Genomic DNA, 17,561 nt, shown 5'->3' with positions numbered 1-17,561 from the left:
TGCATACTACTTGTCATTGACATTACTGTAACATCAAAACACTGCTCTGAAAATTGTGAAAAGCACTTATAAACTCATCGTGGTAAATAATTTGCATGCTTGGAATGCATGAAGTAAGTGAGCAATAACTTAGGACCACTCCAGATCATTTAAAATTAACTAGCTTTGTTTTTCATGTTTTTAAGACAGTAAAAGGCAGGTACAGCGCCTTTGATGTAGAAGAGGAGACCGTATTGTGTTGTCTTGTGCGTAATGGTAATTTAAAGTACAATTTATGCATGCCCACAAACTCCAGTAAGCAAACACAGCGAAAAACACATTGACAAAACCGCTCGCAAAATTATGTAAGCTGTAATTCTCCCATCTGTTTTGGAGTTCCACTTGTAGATAAGTAATCCAACGCTAAATGAAAGTGATGGAAACCAAATGGCATCGCTGCAAAACAACATCAAAGTGATCAGCAGGACTTTTTCTACCCAGCGAAAGTCAAGTCTGAGGCAGGCTTGTGACCCCATTTACCCCCCAAAAATGGACGTGTAATTTATAGCTTTGGAGAAGTGAAAGGAGTGTTAGGCCCAGCTCGTCGACTGTGGCTGCCAGTCTGGGCTTCGGTGATAGATGGCGGGTTTTAGTGGCTGTGTCATGTGTCCTGGGACTAGAACAAGTCTATTTAGGTGTCATGGAGAAGAGGTCACCAAGTCAAATGAATGTAAACCACATTAGCCGCCTTTGAAAGTAAGCACATTCATTACAAGTAAGGTCAACTCAAAATATTTACTTAACCGTAACCTAGTTTAAAGTTGTGTTGTAGTCACATTTTCTGTTAAATGAAAGTTAAACTAGATTTTTTAGGTTTGATTTAGTTGAGATGGATGACGAAGTTAAATGAACAAATACCATAGTAGAAAGCTTTAAAGGGAACGTACTATGCATTTTTCTGATCTCTGTCATAATTTTTCCTCATTAAAAACATACTTGGAATTGTGTTTTATTTTAACACACAGAATTCTTCTCCCAAACAGAAAATTCCACCTTGTGATGTCATGTACGTACAGGAAAGGCTCAACTGTGTTTTAAACTCCATACCTTCACTAGAATCATTTGTCAATTTCAGCCATGGAATGTTCTGAACAAAATTAAAAAGTAGCTGTTAACTTGAAAACTACCACTAAATGACAAGGTCGAACAGAGGATTTTGAACTTTGGAGATGTAGACAGATTAATAATAAAGGGTTACTCAAACATGTGTAAATGAAACAAACACAACTAAGAGTATGTTTTTGATGAGGTAACAACATTATAACATGACCTGAACCTCACAAGCATCAATTTTGCGTAATATAAGACCTCTAATTAAGTTGCATCTACTCAATTGTTTTGTGTTGAGAGAAAAAACAAAAGCACAAGTCTACTTATAAGATCAAATGTACTTAAAGTCAGTAAGAAGTTTGGAAAGTTACATTGAAGATAATAAATATTTATGCCACTAAACTTAATTGAAAGCAGTTGTTGTCGCCCATGTCTACCATATTTATACTGTCTGAACCTAATTGAAAGTAGTATCCACTCAATGGGATGATGTTGTAGGAATAACAATGCTCTGTTGAAAGTCTTTGTTTATGATGTCAGGCAGCAGTAAGTGATTGTTTGTGTGAATGTGGTTGTGTTAAGGTGGAATGGGTGTGTTAAGGTGGAATGAAAAGGTATCTTCACGTCACAGTCTGTGGTTGCTTAGATCCAGGGATTTTATGTGTTACGGTTGAAACTCAAAACAAAGCTGTCAATTAACATACTCAACATTCAAACATTTAAAGGTGCATTATTTACCTTTTCAGGCCCACTATTTGCTTGTCTTCATGAAAATGTTATTGCATTGCCTGGAATGTTTCAATGTCTGGCATTAATCTTCCATCTTGCATTTATTCAATTGTAGGTACCATTTTATTGTGAAAGGGCTCACCTTTTCACACATCTGACCAATAACAGGGACTGGCATTGTCTTGCTTATCTCCATAAAGATAGATATGTTTAATGCCATGTTCTGGATAATTTTAAGAAAAGCAATAACATATTCATGGAGACAAGCAGGTGGTGGCCCTCTCTACCAGAAAGGTTACACAATGCATCTTTAAATGTGCAACAAAAGAACACTAAAGAAAGAAAGATAAACAATTGGATTATGAACCTTAAATACATCGTAAATACCATTGATTTATGTTCAAAACACCTTATGACTTATGTTTTTATAGTAATTGCACATGTGAAATTGGCTCTGACATTTTCAGGAGTTTTGCAGCAGTGTTGTGAAAGTGTGAGTACCTGTGTGAGGAGGTCCATCTCCCCCAGCAGGTCACTGAACATGGCATCTATGTCGTCCATCTGCGGAGACAAAACACAGTCAAACACTTTAGCCCTTTGACACGTCCACCACGTAAGAATGCTCATTGATTAGCTCTGGTTGTCATGGCGACGCAGGAGGAATGTGTGGCATGGAGAGGTGTAAATTCATTTGAGACACTGTTGATTAGAGCCGGTGATAGAAGCTTCACCATGAGGTTTAGTATGTGTAAATTTAGGAGCTGTGGTATCTGAACACTTGCATGCTCTGCGGTATTCGCCTAGCCACAACTTGTCATGTCTTGCTCCACATGCATAGTTAGACGTCCAAAGTATGTAACTTTTGTACAGCTGACATTCAAAACACTGGATTTAACTGTAGTCTCCTCTCTCCAGCTGTCAAGAAGTATTAGCTTAGCACTTTCTGTTGATTTAATGGGCCCACATTACACTTTTTTCTGATCATAATGTTGTTTCCCCATCAAAAACACACCTGGAGTTGTGTTTTGTTTCATTCGAACATGTTTAATACACACACCCTGCATAATTAGACTTAGTTTTTTTCTCTCAAAAAGAAAACACCCTGTTCCCTTGTGATATCATGTGTAATACAGTGTGTTCCACTGTGTTTTTAAACGCCATACATTTCACTAGAATCAATTTTATCATTTTAGATCTGGAATTGCCAATCTCTACTAAACAAAAGGTGATTTGAAAACTACCACTTCTTGACATCACAAGGTGGAACAGAGCATTTTGAGCTTTGAAGATGTAGACAGATTAATAAACCAGGATTACTCAAACTCAAATAAAATGTGTGAAAGAAACAAAACATAACTCTGGATATGTTTTTGATGAGGTAACAACATTCTAGCATGACTTAAAGCTCACAAGAGTCAATTTTGTGTAACATAGGACGTTTAATACATGTAGGTTCAACTATAAATCTTTACCCTAATTGAAAATCGGTTACTACTACTCAGTTGTTTTGTGCTGGGGAAGAAAGTCTATTTAGATGAAAAATACACTATACTGATGGAAAAGGGATCACAAGATCAAATGCAGCCTACATAAACAAAGCCAGTAAGAAGTTTGGAAAGTTCTGCATTCAGAATAATAATATTTATGCTACTAAAATTGAAAGCAGTTATTGTAAACTATATCTACCATATTGCTTTGTGTCAAACAATATGGACGCTTCTTTGTTTAGCTCTATTTTCAATGAGAAAGCATCAGAAAATCAAATGAACATACATCACACAAGCAGCCTAGAACTTAAGCTCAGGTACAACATACATTTTCTGAGTAAAAAGCTACTTCCAAGGGTTGTCTTTCATAAAATCCAATGTGCAAGTAATTGCAAAAGTATTTAATGCAAATGTCATGTTTTTGATAATGATCAGTACACTTTGCTATACCATTTGGTGCATTAGTATTCATTAACTTCTCATACATTATAAGATAAATCTATAGTCGCAGTTGCCCTGGGTCAGATAGACATTCATTACTAACCACAATCACAAAAACACATTTATACAGGCAAAGTAGAAGAATTGTTTTGCTTGTGGACTGCAAGACTTTCCTTGGACATATCATCTGGATGACCTTTTTTAAATCAGTTTTGTTGCTATCCAGAAGTCAGTTTTAATATGAAGACACTGGACTGCAAATCTAGTATTTATACTGCTGTGAGCTAGATTAGATGACAGCCAAAACATCTTAATATCAAAAACATTTTCCAGACTGAGTACCTCTGAAGCCTTTTTATACAACTCCTGGATGAATGAAGGATTACATTAACTTAGCAATAGCAATGATGAAATGGCCAAACTTTATGTTGAATGCGCTTATTTATTTATTTTTTTACAAAAAGCTGCTGCTACTAGGGTGATATTCACAGTAATGTTTAAGTAACTTTAGATATTATGTCTACAATGCAGGATGAGGAAAGGGGATTATTTGTAGAGTTTAAATAGGCCTATGACATAAAAAGATTGTGAGATAGAAGAAATTGTTCTACCATATACACAATTGCAATATATTTTATCACTGTAATCTATAGTGATTAGATCACAGTCAAATATTTTACACTTGCTCGTACAGAAAGTATACTTGGCTGGCACATTACTTAATAGCACCAACTTTTAAAACGGATCAAGACTGCAGTTCTATTTGTCACAGAGAGCTCAGAAATTGATTAGTAAAAATGCTGATGCCCAGAATAAATGACCCATTGGCTGTTTCCACTATGCATGCTTGCATACTGCACTTGGCCATAAATCTCACTACACCAGCCCTGACTTTACACCGCCATATTCTGATTTATACAGTCAAATGTAACCGGCGATGTGAAAAGTCAGCAGCACCCACTTGAATCATTTTGAATGCTCTGGGTGTTACTTGGTGTGTCCATGTTTTTTAAAGCGGAAGGTTATGGTTGGTATAAATGAAACTGACGTCATTTGACATATAAAATGATCATTTTACTAGGTCCTAACGGTAAGAATATAGCAGAACTTGGGTATAGAGAAGTTTATTTAAAGAGCCTATATTGAAGTATTTTCTGATCTGTGTTTCCTCATCACAAACATACTCAGAGTTGAGTTTTGTTACATTTACATAATGTTTAACACATAAATCCTGCATACTTAGGCTGAGTTGTTCTCTCAAATCTAGCACTAGATGACATCTCAAAGTAGACAGACAAAACAGAGCATTCTGAGCTTTGGGGATGTAGCCAGACTAATGATAAAGGGTTACTCAAACATGTCTGAATGAAACAAAACACACCTCTGGGTATGTTTTTAGGAGGGGACATCAATATAATATGGCCTAAAGCTCACAAGAATCCATTTTGAGAAATATAGGACCTTTAAGTCTAAACCAGGAGTAAACAGGTCAGCATTGTCCTTGTGTAGCTGCTATGACAGGCCCAGAAGGTCATACCAAATACTTTAGTGTAAAAACTAACCAACTAAACAATATGCAAACATTTCAAGTTATTAGGTTTATACAACTAAAACTAAAAGTAGTCAGTTTTTTTTAAGCGTCTATTCCAAGGACTAGACCAATTCTGTCATACTAGCCATATAATAATGCAAGACTCAACTAGAGCAAACCTAGAACTAAACCAGGACTTTGGCAGGATCAACCAATGACTAAACCATACCCAAATTAACTGTAGTCACCTAAATATACCAACACAAGCAAAGCACCTGTGTATAGCTTGAAAGCTCATGTCTTAAGAACAACTTCACCCAGTTTTTATCAAGGAGATTTAACCAGAACTTCAACTGCTAAAAACTCGTCTGAGAAGAGACCTGTGCGTGCCTGAACCTCATATTGAGAAGCACTCTGCTCCAGTCAAAACAAAGTCTGTGTTTTGCTACAGTTAAATACATCAGTGGAAGTTTATTCTATGTGGGCCAACACTTTTAAAGAGTAAAGAAAGAGCACCCGTAATCACCATTAGTAATTACAGGCTCGTAATAGTAAGTGCTCAATCACCTCCTCTGTCCGCTCAGCAGCATGATGAGACCAGGCCACGCCCCTTCCTGTGGTAACTGTGGTTTCATAGTCACATTATTTCTGCACCTTAATGCAGGGAGTAAAGTACCGATTCAAATATAGACTACGCAAGGAGAAGTTCAAGTTTTACCCTGTACTTTTTGTTGTTGACCAGAAGCTATAGGGAAGTATACCGACATAAACAATTCTGCTAAAAGTATGTCACTTAAATTGGCTGTTTTATTGAACTCTGATGGAAATTATCAACAACAAATCTGACTCTGGCCAAACTCGCTCACTTAAACCTTATTCTTAAAATTCGCCATCTTGGTTGTACGGACAGCAGTTTATTCGTTAACATTGGCCAAACCTTTTTATAAAAGTGAACAAAAAAAGGCATGGAAAACTAGAAGGACTCTTTTCCTAACCTTAACCATTACGGATTTATGCTTAATCTTACCTAGACACAGGGCCTACAGCAACACTTTCAAGGACAGACTATATCTCATATTCCTATGTTATTTGTATTTACACCATTGTAGGCCACCTCTTCTTGACAGTTACAAGTGTTATGTTTAAAATACAGTTCCTTAGTAAAGAATTTATCAGGCTATAATAAGAGCTACTCATTTGTTTATAATCACTTATAAAGCATTAACTGCCATTTGTTTATGTTTTATAATGTTAATAAGACATTAACAACAAAACTTGAGTGTGAGCATTAATAAGATGCTTATTATTATTAACTAGTTAATTACTTTTCATTTGTTGAACTGTTGATATTTGTAAAAACTCTGGGAGCATGTTCCAAATACGCTCCCAGGTGCTGTGAGAGGGACACTGGGCTCTTCTTCAGAGGAACTGAGCTCAGAGGAGTACTACTAAGTGGTCTTTGGAGGACAGATCCTGGGAATTGAGAAACAGTCACTGTGTCAGGCACACAAATCTGCTTTATTTGGTTCATTTCAATCAGATGTTTATACTTATTTAAAAACAGTGTGCTTATTAACACCTTTACTGATGAACCTTAATTTAAAGTGTTACCCATTTTTTCAAGTGCTAGAACAGAGACAACACAAAGACCCTTTTAAAATAGGACAGGAGTACTGAAACACTGAAAATTTGTACTTAAGTAAAAGTACAGTTACATGACTAAAGTTCTCTGTGAAGAGGAGACAATGCTCATGTTTTTGTAAGCAATAAAAACACTTGAAGCTGAATAAATGCAAGGTTGATAAGTTTAATGCCACTGCACAACATTTCAAGCAAATCAATAACATCATGGGAAAAAAATCTGAATGACAGACCCTCCACCAGAAAAGTTACACAATGCCCCTTTAAGTGCAATTTTGCAGCAGTTTTTACTTGTAACTGAGAGCATTATTAGCCATATAACTGTACTTTTACTTGAGTACAAATACTCAGTACTCTTTCTACCACATACAGACCCAACCAGAGTTTTGAATATGAGGTTAGATCACACCACAAGGTGCAAAGCAAAAACCTAAGTGGATAAACACATTAGCTTCATCTGCCACACATTAACTAACTCTTGACTCATCTTTCCTTTTTAAGTCACGGTGAAGCCCCTGTAAAAACATTTTCCATGCATTTTTTTACGGTTCTGTAGATTTCCTCGTTGGATGAAATTGAATCAAAAGTTGGTCATGCTCCCCAGGGTTAGATTTCAACTGATGGTGTTCCAAGCAGGACAGAATGTGCTTATTTAAATATGATTAATGTTTTTCCAATGTCCCACAGATGGGTTTGTGAAACATAGACTGATAGCGTTAATAGTATTTTCCATCATGTCAGGCTCCACCCTCGCCTCTTAATATGGAAACTTCCTGTGTTGAAATGCATATAGGAAATCCTGACACACAACAGCACCTGCTCTCTCTGCCACACTGACCCAGTATACAATGTGGTTAAAGTGTGAAGCTGAGCCGTGAAGTGCAACATGCAAAACAATTTACAATTTGGAGTTGCACTGTGAGAAAATAAATTACCTCGATTAAAACTACCTGAAGGCTTTATTTATGTAAACAAGGACATATATTCTCAGATTACATTGTTATTGTTGAAAATTGACTATTGAACAAAATAAACAGAATAATTGTACAAACTACTACAAATCACAGTTGCAAAAACATTCATATGGTTGGTTGAGTGAAGAGCCTTGCCCAAAGACACAACGGTAGCAGTATGCTTCACCAGCATAATTCACTCTTGTTCTGGTCCGGATTGGTCCTGTTAAAATCCTTGTCCTGGTCTACTTTAGGTTAGTGATGGGACTTTGGACTCTTTTATGGGATCCGAATCTTTTGGATCTGTTCATGTTCATGTTCATGTTCAAAAGATTTTATATTTATTTATATGACAGAAGCCAATGTGGGAACTCAGTTTAACAACAAACTAATCAGAGAGAAATGACCAAGCCTCAAATTGTTTAAAATGGTTCAAACTGAGAGTGGGAGAGTGTTTACCCGATGAAATTATGCATAGACTAAATAAAACTTTGCACTGCAATAATAATTTGAAAATGAACTGTTATTATGATGCCAAATATGTTTTTTTGTGTGAAAAGCTGTCACTCATGTTGTCGACTCTGCTTCTGTGCTAATTCTTGTGTTGGTTCAGTGTAAAAATCATTGTCAGTCTATGGTAAAAATGCATACAAATTACAGAGAAAAGGATTTGGTTCTTAAAAAGTTACCAATTCACAAACATCACATCATTAGTTGAGGTTTAGTAGGCTATCTGATAAACAAAAAAATTGTTTCTTAATATATATTTAAGTCAACATACATTTGATGCAGATCTGAACTGAGTCATGTTTCAGTTTCATAATATTAATCAGTTCAAATATGTATATCTGTATAAATCAGCTGAATAAAGTCAGCTGTATAAAACCTGTATAAATCAGCTGACCAGACACGTGACAGCAACATCACATGACCACAAACCACAAAATGTCTCCTATATCATTTTAAACCATTCCAGTTAGACATATTACCAGATATTTTGCATAGATCCAGACCTGTTCATTCTGTTGCTACCCTATCAGATCTCTTCATCGTTCAATAGCATGTTTACTTTATATTATGACAACAGCCTACACATCTGTATGGTGCTAGCTCACACTAGGAAAGAATTAGTGTACAGGCCAGCTCACATGTCTGGGCTTTCTGTAGACTAATGGAGTCAAGGGAGCGTTTCCAAGTCACAATAGACATGTCAGAATGGCTTGGAGTAAACAGGCATAAAGATTAGACCATTACAGTAATACAATGCAATGGTCCTGATGTCTATGTATGGAATCAATCAACCTCTGGGACTGTGATGTCATTCCATCTGCACAGTCTCCATAGGATAGACTGTAGTTTTGTTAAAAGGGGTCACTTGACATGCGGATATGCAAAGTGTAATTGCTAAATGCTGATTGAGTTGTTCATTCTAAAAAGGAAAGTAAAAAGTTAAGTAGTATGTTAATTTCTGGCTTACTTTTTGTGACTATATTTGTTCTCTGCATTTGTTTTTGTTTGTATTTTACTTATTCTGTGTTTAACAGCCAAGTGTGAGTGTGTGTATGGGTGTGTTGATTTAGTTGTTTTGTTTTTTTCTGTGTTTTATTTTTGAATTTATGTAGCCTACTGTCTGCTCTACTGTATTTGTCTTTTGTAGCTGAGATTTTGATGAGCCCCTCAAAAACGATGGTCTGATAGTCTTGTGGTCTGCATTACTCTAAGACAGGGCCATCCAAACTTTTTTCACTGACGACCATATACCTAAGCACATTCGAAAAAGGGGGCCATAGACACTTGGCCAGTACAGTCAGTTGTTCAGATTGGTGCAAATTTAGGTCTGTGTCATAGTACAATGTGATATCATTAGGTTTATGGTGGTAGAATTACTCCAATTTGCATAATTTTGCAGTAAAAGAAGAAAGTTCTGCCTATGATCATTTGGGTCAGTTCAGCAGAAGGCTTAATGGCCAAACAAAAATAGCTTAGAGGGACATATTTGGATCCCGAACCATAGATTAGTCTAGCCAGGCTGGCGCCACCTAGTGCCTCTGCTCAATTTCATTTCTCTCCAGCAACTAGGTCAGGAATCAAAATACAATAAATGGTTCGCAAAAATCCCAGAAATGCAAGTTCGGGCACCAGCCAATCAGCGAAGAGCCATACATTCTTTGTTGTGAACAATTCCTGAGATTGAGGATTTAAAGCCGGAACAAAGAGAATGTTTGGTGAATTTCATCAAGGGGAAAGACGTTATTCCCCTTCATCCTATGGGATTTTGGAAAAGCTTAATATACCAGTTAGCCCCGTTAGCGGCACATTACATACTTGAGTGGTTAAATGATAAAAAGTACCTGCCTACCATTGAGCAAACAAATTCTAACACTGCGAGGTCAGATGGTTTCTACGAAGTGAAACCAGCTGATGAATCAGGCTAAGATTAGTCACCCCTGCTCTAAAACAATTTATTCAGCGAAAAAGTGAAATTTGCTCCTTCCTCATATCTATGGCTTAAGCAACTCCTACTGATACAGAGTTAACCAGCCTAGCTTAATTAATGTTTACCCCACTGCTATGCTATGGTTGACAGTAGCATTGCTCACAAACAGGGCAGTAGACGAGGAGGATAAAGGGGTTTGTTGCCCCGGGCCCCAGAATTTTAGAGACCCAGAATTGAACCCACTTCCAATTAATTTATATTCGAAGGGAGCCCATGTAAGGCTTCGTGCCCCGGACCCCCAAATTTCTGTCGACGGGCCTGCTCACAAATAAAAATTTTAATTCATTTTAATTGGATCAGTTTAATTGAATGCATAGGCTCCTTGTTTAGACTGTCTTAAGCCTTATTATATAAAGTGAGCTGCATATCAATAAAAGCTAAAGAGAATCACTCAGCTACCTAGCCAAAACCATGCTAATGATAGCTAATGATTAATGATAGCATATTATTCAGTGAACATGAATAGGAGGGAGGAAAATGGGACTGGTGTCATAGTAAATAACAATCCAAAACAAACAAAATATTACATTGTGCTATATGTCAAACTCATTGGAATTGTGCCTATAATAGGGAAATGAAATAAGCTAAAGAACAATTGTGAAATATTAGCTTCTGCTTTATCATTACAAAAAAGAAAAGAAATGGCTCCATCTGCGTGACCATCCACAGCCATAGTACTTTCTTAACTTTGATGAGTACACAGGAGGTCCCATTTAGCTCCATTAGTCATTATACTGTCACTCTGAGTACAGTACTATTTGTGTTTTTTCTTCTATTCCTCAGGATTCTTTCAACACTGTGTCTTAAAGTGGCTTACTCTGTACATTTTCTGGTGTCTGGTGTTCATTCTATTTTTGTTTTATTTTCTTCATGTCTGTCTAGTGTGACTGTACATTGGTATGACTGGAATGTTCCACAGCATGGCATTAAACTCGCTAACTTGAATTTATTACTTGTATTTTATTGCTAAAAATACTTGTAGACCTATTGTTACCACTGTTGGGCAAGTTACTTTAAAACTGTAATGCGTTATTTATTACTTATTACTGTCATTTCAAAGTAATTCGTTACATTACAATATTACTGCATTTAAAATGTAAGGCATTACATTACTATTGCATTACTGTAAGTTACTCTCACCAAAATAACTGCGAAAAAGCTGAACTTTTGAGCCGTATATGGACTGAACCAGGACTAAACAAGGTCTAAACCAGGACTAAACCAGAGCTGAACCAGGACTAAACCAGGACTATAACAGGACTAACCTCAGACTGATTCCAGGACTGAAGAGGAGGACTAAACCAGAACTGAACTAGGACTAAAACAGGACTCACTGTCAGGACAGGCTCGAAGGTGACCGCAGGAGAAAGGACTCCGCACCTCATGGAGGTAAAAGCTGCTGTCGCCCGATCGCGCTTTATGGACCCTGCTGCGCGGGCTCGCGGTCCTGATTTCAGCAACTATTTGCGGGTACAAGACCCGGTGCAAAACTCTGCTACAGCGCGTAACTTCTACCTTCCTTCAACGTGTCCAGAAGTCCAACTTTTTGTGCGATGGTTTGCATCGTCCTCTGTCTTTCGGGTGTGAGCGCAGGAGACTTTGTCGGTGCAGAACATTTCGTCGACGTTGTGGATTTTGTCGGAGAGAAAACTTGCAGACATACAGCACTTCAGAAGCACACTGCTAGAGATTGAACATTTATTTAAATTTGGCAGCTGAACACATTCTGTACTGTACTGTACAGTAGACAGGAGTCCCTTAGCCGATCAGGACACAGCGGGAGGAACGCAATACGTGTTCATACACTAAAAACAAAAGGCATGCAAAATTGCACAAAAAAAATTCTAAAAATCTGCGAAACAGCGAGACCGCGAAAAGTGAATCGCGTTAGAGCGAGGGACGACTTTAAGTCAGGTCTAAACCAGAAGTGACCCAGGTCTAAACCAGGTCTAAACCAGAAGTGACCCAGGTCTAAACCAGGTCTAAACAGCGTAGAGTTCTGGGTCGGTCCTTTCACCCGCGGTTAACTGAAGGTCTATCCGGCCGCGTCTCCGGCGTTTCACCGCTGCTGATTTCACGGTGATTTTAGCGAATTTCTATGAAGAAAAAACCACCACTTCAATCCAGGTTAAAAAAGCATTGTAACGCGCGTTACTCACATTTGTACCGAGTAAAATATTACAATTTTTCCCCCTGTAATGCCTTACATTACTGCGTTACAGCAAAAATCAACGCATTACTGTAATACATTACTTTTATAATACATTACTCCCAACACTGATTGTTACTGTGGGTAGAGCTGATGTGTAACTGTGCTGCTGGTGCCACCCACTTGTTGCCATGGAGATAGATAAGTTAGATAAGTTGGTTGTCCATCACTTGCTTGTTTCTATGGCCCAGAATGTTCCATAGTGTGACATTAAATAGCTCTACCTTACGTTTATTCAGTTACAGGTGGTTATATAGCTCAAAAATACCTAGAAAGACAGGTGTTCTGACTGTGAGCGGGGTCGCCTCTCCACAGATCTGACCTGTAATTTAGTCTGGTTTGGTCTCCATGAAGATAAAAAGGTTTAATGCCATACTGTGAAACATTCCAGACAAATAACATCTAAATGGAGAAAAGCCTGTGACGGACCCTCCAAAGTTACACAGTGCACCTTTAACGTAATCTCCACAAGCAGGACCTCCTCCAGAAAAGTTACATATTTCACCTTTAAGTTTGCATTTTGAGCACTTATAATGAGAAGACTTGCAGCTATAAAAACAAAACAGACCCCGAGTAGCCCGTCTAAACCTCACCATCAGCTGTCAAATGGGAGAATATTCAAATCAAAATATATTAGCGCTCCTGTCGACAGTATTATTTTTCGCTTCAGAAGCCACTCTGAAAATATGTGATTTGTCAGCGTCCATAAATATTATTGGAAACATTCAGGCATGAACCATGGCACAGAGCCAACACCGCACAATGCATTATAAAAACACACCATTTTACAAGTGCTTCTGAGGCTCACACTGAGAGGTAAGGATCACGAATGATACTGCGTTCTTCCATAAATATATTTACAAAGTATTCATGGCTATAAATACAACAGACATCACGTGTAAATGTTTGAATATGTTTAAAAGAGTACTTAAAAATTACTTCTTAGTGTAATTGTAGTCTATGCAAATGTATGGCAAAATAACTACTGCGGTCACTTGCAATAATAATTCAATAATTACTGCTGCTGCTACTACTATTACCACTACTACGGTTACTAATGCTGAGCTTCCTCCTACTTCTTTTGCTGCTAGTACTACTATTACTGCTTGATTACTGCTTCTACTATTATAGTTACTATTTGACTACTTTTATCTGAACCCATAGTTGTCTTCTTGCTACTTAAACTACTACCTCCATCCTTGCCATTGCTTTTTATCTTAACCTAGGTTATCAATGTCAAATCTATTTATCATCATTTATCTATTTTTTAGTGAACGTATACATTTTTAGTTGATTAGCTGTTTCTAAATTGTTCCTTTGAGTCAACATAAATTAAAAAAAAACATGACATTTTTTGAGTTTCGTCTTATTATACCTTTTGCAATTATTATTAATCCTTCTGTGCTGTAAAATTACTACTTTCAGCACAAAGTTTTTTTTTTTACTTAATAAGTACTCAGGTGAAGTTTCTTAGCACTACTTGACTGCAGTGTTTACAAGTCTGGGCGTATTCGTTTTAACTCAGTTCAAATCTTCAGAGCGATAGAAAGTCAGTACCTTGAGGCATGGATATTGCATAACCCCAGATCATATTTAAAGGCATAGTACATTATTGCCTTCTTACGACTTTCTGAATGAATTAATATGGATTTAATTACAATATTGTAATTATAAAGCAACAGAAATCACTGTTTAACTGATAAATGAATGAGTGCGTGTGGTATAACATTAAACCAGGATCCACCTGTTGAAAAGTATAGACTAGACTTCAAAATTTTCAACAAAAAATTTCAAATTCCCATGCCAAATTACACTTTATGAATATACAATACAATTTTTTATTTTTTATTTTTACATTATTTCAACATTATATAGGAAAATATACAAAAAAATACCACATAAATTAACCTAAACCAGTTATGGTACGTTGGATCACAAAAGGATCACAAAATAACGGATTGAATTTCCATTTTCACTTCAAATCCAAAACAACACAAGATAAAATCCCAAACTCACCTTTTCTGGAATTGTACCGTCAAATCCTTTAGAACTTCAATATGGCGTCATTAGATAAAATTAGATCCAAATAACAGCGATTTAAGATAACGCGCGGGGTACACGCACAGAGACTGAGAAGATCTGGGTGTGTAAAAGTAGTGGTTGCATCTGGTTGTGTGACTCTTCCTGCTTTATGCGGAAGTTCACGTCTAGACCTGTCATTGCATTCCTCCTCTGAGCTCTCCACACTGTCAAAACGCTACATGTGCCACCCCCTTTTGGACATACACTGCTAATCTATGCTTAATATTGATTGAAGTATACAGTGATCAAAAGAGAAAGTGTGATTGGGTTGTAGGTTCTAATTCCGGTGAGAAGTAAGAAGTGGCATTGGTATGTGTTGGTTAATAATTCACCTTTCTTGGACTGATTTACAGACGTTGTTAAGAAGGCACGTCACGCCGATGAGGGAGACATGACTTCTGCTACTCTGCGGAGATTTAAAAGAGGAGGAGAGAGACAAGACGGTTTCCTGTGGTGTAATAGTGATGGATAGAATGTCAATTGGAAAAATGGTTTCATAACATAGTGTCTGAGTGGCACAGGTGGGTAGTGTAGTTAAGGTTGTGATCAAGTAAGTGTACTCTCACTTCTGAATAATATTGTTCTAGTAGAAGTACAAAGTAGTAGTCAAGTAAGAGTAAAAGGAAACTACTACTGAAGTAAGAGTAATTGTGAGAGTCTGGATGTAACAACAGATTTATATTACGCTATTTTCCTATCAATGTTATAATGTTGTTTCCTCATCAAAAACATCCCCAGAGTTGTGTTTTGTTTCAGTCACACATGTTTAACACACAAACCCTGCATATTTAGTTTGTCTCTCAAACTGTACACACTCTATTCTACCTTGTGATGTCACATGGTAATACAGGAAGTGCTCCACAGTGTTTTTAAACTCCATAAACCTTCATTAGAATCATTTGAATAATTTCAGCCCTGGAATTGCCCATCTCTATTGAACTAAAAGTAAAAGATTAACTTCTAAACTACAGCTTTGTGACATCACAAGGTGAAACAGAACATTCTGAGCTTTGGAAATGTGAATGGACTAATAAAAAAGACTTACTCAAACATTGAACATGAATTAAACAAAACACAACTCCAGGTATGTTTTTGGTAAAGTAACAACATTATAACACAGCTTAAAGCTCACAAGAATCAATTTTGTGTAATTTAGGACCTATGTGATTTAAAAGACAAAACATTAAATAATGCATAAAGTCTGATATTTTCACTTGTCTTGACCTAACTTGACCAAAATAAACTTTTACTCAAGTACCAGTACTGTTACAGCATTCTGTTTAAAAACGTACTTGTCGAAGTGAAAACATGTTCTCAAAATACACATTATATAAATTCATACAACAATTGCTGCCCCACCCTCTGCAGTCACTTCTCATGTGACAAAAATAATGTTTCTAAGTGAGCCACAGAAATAGCAATGTGGAAGTATCTGTTCTCATTTGAAATCAGGAAGGAGAGCGTTAAGACATTGATGTGGTGCAACAGAAAGTTATGGAGGTCAGGGGAAATAGAGCTCTTATCTGTCCACACAGACTCCAGATGCAAAATATAGGTTCAGATTCTTACCTCGAAAACAGTCACGTAGAATCAGATGAAAAAGCAAATATAGTGAAGGGCAAATGTAAAAACAGGATTAGAATTCAACTGTAATTATGTGGTGCTCCATGTTGGAAAACAGTGAAAAGAGTGAGACTGGTTAGCAAGTCTGACTTCAACAATGTAACTTCTTCTTTAGCCCGCATCAGTAAAGTTACAGATATGGGAGCAACGCATTTACTCATAAACATAGGTTTCTACGCAGGTTTTCTCAAATGACAGTACTTTAAGTGTCTTATATTACGCAAAACTGACTCCTCTGAGCTTTATGACATGTTATATTGCTGTTACCTCATCCAAAACATACCTGAGTTGCGTTTAGTTTCAGCCACCCATATTTGAGTAACCCTCTTTAAAGCTGAAAATGCTCTGTTCCACCTTGTGAGGTCATGAAGCAGTGGTTTTACCTTTTATTCAGGAGAGATTGACAATTCCAGGGCTGAAATTGTCCAACTGATTCTAGTGGTGTATGGAGTTTAAAATCACACTTCGGCACTTCCTGTATTACCACATGACATCACAAGTTGGAACAAGGGTGTTTTTTAGTTTGAGACACAAACTCAGCTTAAATCAAATTTGAAGTTAAACATGTGTGAATGAAACAAACCACAACTCCAGGTATGTTTGAGATGAGGGAACAACATAACATAGATCAGAAAATAGTGTAATATAAGCCTTTTAATTATACCAGTCGACCCAATCAACCTTATGGTCTTTTATTTATTTTTTACTTTGTTACTTTCCAACACTGTCAGTTTCCATTTCATCTGTAGCTACCATTGGCATTGTTTCTTGTTCCCACTGTACCAATTTATAACAGAACTAACACCGCATATTATTTATACAGAAACAGGAAGCTCATACTACTTAATCACAATGACTCTGGTGTTTGGAAACATTGAAAACTATCCACAGACCCAATTGAAACCACCTGAACCTGTTTAAAGCGAGTAAACATGCTATTCTTCACCCAATGTGCACCCAACCAGACCACCCTCTCAGCGGTAAACTTCTGTCATCGGGCGTACACCGCCGGGACCAAGCAAAATAACCATGAGTCTCTCCAAGCGCCTTCTCTTGGATTAAACAAACAAGAACTGCCATCTTTCCTTCACTCGCCTTCTCTCTCACTAGGGTTGACAAACACATGGAAGTCTCCCGAACATGACCAGACTGAGCAGTTTTCAAATAAATACCTTGATTAAATGCATTGGAACTTGGCAAGGGTAATGCAGAGTTTTCAGATTTGTTGTGTCTTAGCCGTCACTTATAGAAAGCTCTCAGGGTGGTCCCATGCGGTAAT

The 17,561-nt window shown here is 37.2% G+C and overlaps 1 protein-coding gene across 2 annotated transcripts in view; it reads right to left on the bottom strand.

The window, feature by feature from the left end:
• The window catches only part of apbb1ip (amyloid beta (A4) precursor protein-binding, family B, member 1 interacting protein), a 38,283-nt gene extending 21,595 nt beyond the window's left edge, over positions 1-16,688 (bottom strand). Inside the window, exons 1-2 of one of the 2 annotated variants that reach the window (XM_055150772.1) lie at positions 16,566-16,688; positions 2,320-2,379 (exon numbers count right to left, since the gene is read on the bottom strand). In XM_055150772.1, coding sequence (XP_055006747.1) covers positions 2,320-2,379 — 60 coding nt within the window. In that variant the 5' untranslated portion in view covers positions 16,566-16,688. Of the gene's footprint in view, positions 1-2,319; positions 2,380-14,593; positions 14,781-16,565 lie in introns of those variants that run through there. The other variant, XM_020935665.2, reaches the window with a different exon arrangement.
• Between the last annotated feature and the right edge of the window lie 873 nt (positions 16,689-17,561).

The sequence above is a fragment of the Boleophthalmus pectinirostris genome, unplaced genomic scaffold, assembly GCF_026225935.1.
Source record: "Boleophthalmus pectinirostris isolate CB_2022bp ecotype Guang Dong unplaced genomic scaffold, ASM2622593v1 HiC_scaffold_15, whole genome shotgun sequence".
Classification (NCBI taxonomy): Eukaryota; Metazoa; Chordata; class Actinopteri; order Gobiiformes; family Gobiidae; genus Boleophthalmus; species Boleophthalmus pectinirostris.
The sequence above is the reverse complement of the archived record's forward strand: the minus strand, read 5'-3'. Positions and strand labels throughout refer to the sequence as shown.